At 46.3% G+C, this 7,500-nt stretch overlaps 1 protein-coding gene across 1 annotated transcript in view; it reads right to left on the minus strand.

Annotated features, from left to right (window-relative positions):
• Positions 1-2,463: 2,463 nt before the first annotated feature.
• The window catches only part of myb (v-myb avian myeloblastosis viral oncogene homolog), a gene marked incomplete at its 3' end in the record, with an annotated part of 8,960 nt that continues 3,923 nt past the window's right edge, over positions 2,464-7,500 (minus strand). The window contains 3 exon segments of the mRNA XM_029690248.1: positions 2,464-2,556; positions 2,920-2,991; positions 4,724-4,841. Of these exon segments, the coding sequence (XP_029546108.1) occupies positions 2,464-2,556; positions 2,920-2,991; positions 4,724-4,841 (283 nt within the window).

Genomic DNA, 7,500 nt, shown 5'->3' on the forward strand with positions numbered 1-7,500 from the left:
CTTCTCCCTCTTCTCCCCTCTCCTTCTCCTTCCCCATCCTTCTCTCCCTCTCCCTCTCCCTCCCCATCCTTCTCTCCCTCTCTCCCTCTCCCTCTCCCTCCCCATCCTTCTCTCCCTCTCCTTATCTCCCTCCCTCCCCATCCCTCCCTCCCTCTCCCTCTCTCCCTCTCCTTCTCTCCCTCTCTCCCTCTCTCCCTCTCCTTCCCTCTCCCTCCCTCCCTCCCTCCCTCCCTCCCTCTCCTTATCTCCCTCCCTCCCCATGCTTCCCTCCCTCTCCTTCTCCTTTCTTTATGTCTGTATCATTCTCTCTAAATGTTGGATCCACCTGCTTGCGGTTGGGAGGGAGTTTCCATAGTCAGCTTCCTTGTTAATCATTACCTCATCATGGCTTCTGTGTGTGTGTGTGTGCAAATACTCAGGTATACACACCTTAAAACTCATCTTTCTGTGTGTGTGTGTGTGTGTGTGTGTGTGTGTGTGTGTGTTCAGATAATAACATGCAGTATTTAGAAAGCTATTGAGTACACTACAGGACATGACGCCTTATTCATCCTTATTCATCCTTATGCATCCTTATTCATCCTTATTCATCCTTATTCATACTTATTCATTCTTATACATCCTTATTCATTCTTATTCATCCTTATTCATCCTTATTCATCCTTATACATCCTTATTCATCCTTATTCATCCTTATACATCCTTATTCATCCTTATTCATCCTCATTCATTCTTATTCATCCTCATTCATTCCTCAAGGTTCTGGACAAAAGTAGGGTAAGAGTACCATTTCGGACATAGGGTTCTTTAAAGTTCAGTAACGTCCTGATAGGGTTCTGTATTCTAACGTCCTGATAGGGGTTCTGTATTCTAACGTCCTGATAGGGGTTCTGTATTCTAACGTCCTGATAGGGTTCTGTATTCTAACGTCCTGATAGGGGTTCTGTATTCTAACGTCCTGATAGGGGTTCTGTATTCTAACGTCCTGATAGGGGTTCTGTATTCTAACGTCCTGATAGGGGTTCTGTATTCTAACGTCCTGATAGGGGTTCTGTATTCTAACGTCCTGATAGGGGTTCTGTATTCTAACGTCCTGATAGGGGTTCTGTATTCTAACGTCCTGATAGGGGTTCTGTATTCTAACGTCCTGATAGGGGTTCTGTATTCTAACGTCCTGATAGGGGTTCTGTATTCTAACGTCCTGATAGGGGTTCTGTATTCTGACGTCCTGATAGGGGTTCTGTATTCTAACGTCCTGATAGGGGTTCTGTATTCTAACGTCCTGATAGGGGTTCTGTATTCTAACGTCCTGATAGGGTTCTGTATTCTAACGTCCTGATAGGGGTTCTGTATTCTAACGTCCTGATAGGGGTTCTGTATTCTAACGTCCTGATAGGGGTTCTGTATTCTAACGTCCTGATAGGGGTTCTGTATTCTAACGTCCTGATAGGGGTTCTGTATTCTAACGTCCTGATAGGGGTTCTGTATTCTAACGTCCTGATAGGGGTTCTGTATTCTAAAGTCCTGATAGGGGTTCTGTATTCTAACGTCCTGATAGGAGTTCTGTATTCTAACGTCCTGATAGGGGTTCTGTATTCTAACGGCCTGATAGGGGTTCTGTATTCTAACGTCCTGATAGGGGTTCTGTATTCTAACGTCCTGATAGGGGTTCTGTATTCTAACGGCCTGATAGTGGTTCTGTATTCTAACGTCCTGATAGTGGTTCTGTATTCTAACGTCCTGATAGGGTTCTGTATTCTAACGTCCTGATAGGGGTTCTGTATTCTAACGTCCTGATAGGGGTTCTGTATTCTAACGTCCTGATAGGGGTTCTGTATTCTAACGTCCTGATAGTGGTTCTGTATTCTAACGTCCTGATAGGGGTTCTGTATTCTAACGTCCTGATAGGGGTTCTGTATTCTGACGTCCTGATAGGGGTTCTGTATTCTAACGTCCTGATAGGGGTTCTGTATTCTAACGTCCTGATAGTGGTTCTGTATTCTAACGTCCTGATAGTGGTTCTGTATTCTAACGTCCTGATAGGGGTTCTGTATTCTAACGTCCTGATAGGGTTCTGTATTCTAACGTCCTGATAGGGGTTCTGTATTCTAACGTCCTGATAGGGGTTCTGTATTCTAACGTCCTGATAAGGGTTCTGTATTCTAACGTCCTGATAGGGGTTCTGTATTCGTTTCTATAAGGTTCTGAAAGGGTTCTCTATAAGGTTCTATAAGGTTCTATAAGGTTGTAGTGGTCTTCCCTGTGGCTCAGTTGGTAGAGCATGGTGTTTGCAACGCCAGCATGGTGTTTGCAATGCCAGGGTTGTGGGTTTGATTCCCACGGGGGTCCAGTACAAAAAAAAAATGCATGAAATGAAATGTATGTATTCACTACTGTAAGTCGCTCTGGATAAGAGCGTCTGCTAAATGACTAAAATGTCAAATGTAAATGTTGTGTTCTTACTCTCTGGTCCTCCTCCTTGGTCCAGGGACCTTTGATAAGTTCTGGGTTGAGAACCTTCTGCCAGCGGTGTTGACACTGAACGTCTGTGCGGTTCTGTTGGAGGACAGATCGATAATTAACGGGTAGTTCTGGAGAGGTATAGAATACATAGATAATTAACGGGTAGTTCTAGAGAGGGAGAGGTATAGAATACATAGATAATTAACAGGTAGTTCTAGAGAGGGAGAGCATGCAGATGAGGGCCAGGTGGGACTGGATTAGTCTACTGTGCTAAAACCCTTTTCCCTGTGTGTGGTTTGTAGGAGGAGCTGACCCTGTGTCGGTGTAGAGGTGTAGAGGTGTAGAGGAGTAGAGGAATATTTAGATAATAAACCCCTTGGACCAGAAGACCCAGTCCTCCAGCTGTGTAGAATGACTATGTGTGTGTGTGTGTGTGTGTGTGTGTGTGTGTCTTACGGGTAAGAAACTAGCGATGACCTTCCAGTCTTCTGATCCATGGTGTTCTACTAACTTCTTCAGCTTCTCATCCTGACACAAACAAACAAACAAACAAATATTTTAAACACTAATCAGACGTTAACGTACTAAAATGTGTGTGTGTGTTAGTGTGTGTGTTAGCGTGTGTGTTAGCGTGTGTGTTAGTGTGTGTGTTAGCGTGTGTTAGCGTGTGTTAGTGTGTGTGTTAGTGTGTGTTAGCGTGTGTTAGTGTGTGTGTTAGCGTGTGTTAGTGTGTGTGTTAGCGTGTGTTAGCGTGTGTTAGTGTGTGTGTTAGTATGTATGTTAGTGTGTGTGTTAGTGTGTGTTAGCGTGTGCGTTAGTGTGTGTCTTAGTGCGTGTGTTAGCGTGTGTTAGTGTGTGTGTTAGTGTGTTAGCGTGTGTTAGTGTGTGTTAGCGTGTGTTAGTGTGTGTGTTAGTATGTGTGTTAGTGTGTGTTAGTGTGTGTTAGCGTGTGTGTTAGCGTGTGTTAGTATGTGTGTTAGTGTGTGTGTGTTAGCGTGTGTGTTAGTGTGTGTGTTAGTGTGTGTGTTAGCGTGTGTTAGCGTGTGTTAGCGTGTGTTAGTGTGTGTTAGTGTGTGTTAGCGTGTGTGTTAGCGTGTGTTAGTGTGTGTGTTAGTATGTATGTTAGTGTGTGTGTTAGTGTGTGTTAGCGTGTGTGTTAGTGTGTGTCTTAGTGCGTGTGTTAGCGTGTGTTAGTGTGTGTGTTAGTGTGTTAGCGTGTGTTAGTGTGTGTTAGCGTGTGTTAGTGTGTGTGTTAGTATGTGTGTTAGTGTGTGTTAGCGTGTGTGTTAGCGTGTGTGTTAGCGTGTGTGTTAGCGTGTGTTAGTATGTGTGTTAGTGTGTGTGTTAGCGTGTGTGTTAGTGTGTGTGTTAGTGTGTGTGTTAGCGTGTGTTAGCGTGTGTTAGCGTGTGTTAGCGTGTGTTAGTGTGTGTTAGCGTGTGTGTTAGCGTGTGTGTTATCGTGTGTGTTAGCGTGTGTTAGCGTGTGTGTTAGTGTGTGTGTTAGTGTGTGTTAGCGTGTGTGTTAGTGTGTGTTGGTGTGTGTGTTAGTGTGTGTGTTAGCGTGTGTGTTAGCGTGTGTGTTAGTGTGTGTGTTAGCGTGTGTGTTAGCGTGTGTGTTAGCGTGTGTTAGTGTGTGTTAGCGTGTGTGTTAGCGTGTGTGTTAGTGTGTGTGTTAGCGTGTGTGTTAGAGTGTGTGCTAGTGTGTGTGTTAGCGTGTGTGTTAGCATGTGTGTTAGTGTGTGTGTTAGCGTGTGTGTTAGCGTGTGTGTTAGTGTGTGTGTTAGCGTGTGTGTTAGCGTGTGTTAGCGTGTGTTAGCGGGTGTTAGCGTGTGTTAGCGTGTGTTAGTGTGTGTTAGCGGGTGTGTTAGTGTGTGTTGGTGTGTGTGTTAGTGTGTGTGTTAGCGTGTGTGTTAGTGTGTGTGTTAGTGTGTGTGTTAGCGTGTGTGTTAGCGTGTGTGTTAGCGTGTGTTAGTGTGTGTTAGCGTGTGTGTTAGCGTGTGTGTTAGTGTGTGTGTTAGCGTGTGTGTTAGAGTGTGTGTTAGTGTGTGTGTTAGCGTGTGTGTTAGCATGTGTGTTAGTGTGTGTGTTAGCGTGTGTGTTAGCGTGTGTGTTAGTGTGTGTGTTAGTGTGTGTGTTAGCGTGTGTGTTAGCGTGTGTTAGCGTGTGTTAGCGGGTGTTAGCGTGTGTTAGCGTGTGTTAGCGTGTGTTAGCGGGTGTTAGCGTGTGTTAGCGTGTGTTAGCGGGTGTTAGCGTGTGTTACCTCTTCTCGTGTCCAGCGTGTCTTGCCTAGATGGCGTTTGCTCGGCTTGGGCAGCGGTCCGTCATAGTCATGTTCATACATCTCACTGTCATCATCATCTTCCTCACTACTGTACACACTGGAGAGAGAGGGAGGAGAGAGGGGAGAGGAGAGGGGGGAGAGGGGGGAGAGAGAGGGTGGAGAGAGAGGGGAGAGAGGGGGGGAGAGAGAGGGGGGAGAGGAGAGGGGGGAGAGGGGGGAGAGAGAGGGGGAAGAGGAGAGAGAGGTGTTTTATTTGAACTTGCATTTCATGATGTGGTATAACCAAAGTCTAAAGCTTAATAGTCATGTCATGTCAGAATGTGGGGAGACAGAATGTGGGGAGACAGAATGTGGGGAGACAGAATGTGAGGAGACAGAATGTGGGGAGACAGAATGTGGGGAGACAGAATGTGGGGAGACAGAATGTGAGACAGAATGTGGGGAGACAGAATGTGGGGAGACAGAATGTGAGACAGAATGTGAGACAGAATGTGAGGAGACAGAATGTGAGACAGAATGTGAGGAGACAGAATGTGGGGAGACAGAATGTGAGACAGAATGTGGGAAGACAGAATGTGAGGAGACAGAATGTGAGACAGAATGTGAGGAGACAGAATGTGGGGAGACAGAATGTGAGACAGAATGTGGGAAGACAGAATGTGAGGAGACAGAATGTGAGACAGAATGTGAGACAGAATGTGAGGAGACAGAATGTGGGGAGACAGAATGTGAGACAGAATGTGGGGAGACAGAATGTGGGGAGACAGAATGTGAGACAGAATGTGAGGAGACAGAATGTGGGGAGACAGAATGTGAGACAGAATGTGAGGAGACAGAATGTGGGGAGACAGAATGTGAGACAGAATGTGGGGAGACAGAATGTGGGGAGACAGAATGTGAGACAGAATGTGAGGAGACAGAATGTGGGGAGACAGAATGTGAGACAGAATGTGGGAAGACAGAATGTGAGGAGACAGAATGTGAGACAGAATGTGGGGAGACAGAATGTGAGGAGACAGAATGTGAGACAGAATGTGGGGAGACAGAATGTGGGGAGACAGAATGTGAGGAGACAGAATGTGGGGAGACAGAATGTGAGACAGAATGTGGGGAGACAGAATGTGGGGAGACAGAATGTGAGACAGAATGTGGGGAGACAGAATGTGAGACAGAATGTGAGACAGAATGTGGGGAGACAGAATGTGAGACAGAATGTGGGGAGACAGAATGTGGGGAGACAGAATGTGAGACAGAATGTGGGGAGACAGAATGTGGGGAGACAGAATGTGGGGAGACAGAATGTGGGGAGACAGAATGTGAGACAGAATGTGGGGAGACAGAATGTGAGACAGAATGTGGGGAGACAGAATGTGGGACACAGAATGTGGGAGACAGAATGTGGGGAGACAGAATGTGGGGAGACAGAATGTGGGGAGACAGAATGTGAGACAGAATGTGGGGAGACAGAATGTGGGGAGACAGAATGTGAGACAGAATGTGGGGAGACAGAATGTGGGGAGACAGAATGTGGGGAGACAGAATGTGGGGAGACAGAATGTGGGGAGACAGAATGTGGGGAGACAGAATGTGAGACAGAATGTGGGGAGACAGAATGTGGGGAGACAGAATGTGAGACAGAATGTGGGGAGACAGAATGTGGGGAGACAGAATGTGAGACAGAATGTGAGACAGAATGTGGGGAGACAGAATGTGGGGAGACAGAATGTGGGGAGACAGAATGTGGGGAGACAGAATGTGGGGAGACAGAATGTGGGGAGACAGAATGTGAGACAGAATGTGGGGAGACAGAATGTGGGGAGACAGAAAATACATCCAATACAAACCAACCCTGGTGACAAACCACAGGGCTCTAAGTGAGGAATAGGGAGCCATTTGGGCCTATCGAAAGAGACTGTGTGGAGAGTGGTAACAGAACCAGTCATTCTAACAGGGTAGAGTGGTAACAGAACCAGTCATTCTAACAGGGTAGAGTGGTAACAGAACCAGACATTCTAACAGGGTAGAGTGGTAACAGAACCAGTCATTCTAGCAGGGTAGAGTGGTAACAGAACCAGTCATTCTAACAGGGTAGAGTGGTAACAGAACCAGTCATTCTAACAGGGTAGAGTGGTAACAGAACCAGTCATTCTAACAGGGTAGAGTGGTAACAGAACCAGTCATTCTAACAGGGTAGAGTGGTAACAGGGTAACAGAACCAGTCATTCTAACAGGGTAGAGTGGTAACAGGGTAACAGAACCAGTCATTCTAACAGGGTAGAGTGGTAACAGGGTAACAGAACCAGACATTCTAGCAGGGTAGAGTGGTAACAGAACCAGTCATTCTAACAGGGTAGAGTGGTAACAGGGTAACAGAACCAGTCATTCTAGCAGGGTAGAGTGGTAACAGAACCAGTCATTCTAACAGGGTAGAGTGGTAACAGGGTAACAGAACCAGACATTCTAGCAGGGTAGAGTGGTAACAGGGTAACAGAACCAGACATTCTAGCAGGGTAGAGTGGTAACAGAACCAGTCATTCTAGCAGGGTAGAGTGGTAACAGAACCAGACATTCTAGCAGGGTAGAGTGGTAACAGGGTAACAGAACCAGTCATTCTAGCAGGGTAGAGTGGTAACAGAACCAGTCATTCTAGCAGGGTAGAGTGGTAACAGAACCAGTCATTCTAACAGGGTAGAGTGGTAACAGAACCAGTCATTCTAGCAGGGTAGAGTGGTAACAGGGTAACAGAACCAGTCATT

The sequence above is a fragment of the Salmo trutta genome, chromosome 1 (assembly GCF_901001165.1).
Source record: "Salmo trutta chromosome 1, fSalTru1.1, whole genome shotgun sequence".
NCBI classification, from domain to species: domain Eukaryota; kingdom Metazoa; phylum Chordata; class Actinopteri; order Salmoniformes; family Salmonidae; genus Salmo; species Salmo trutta.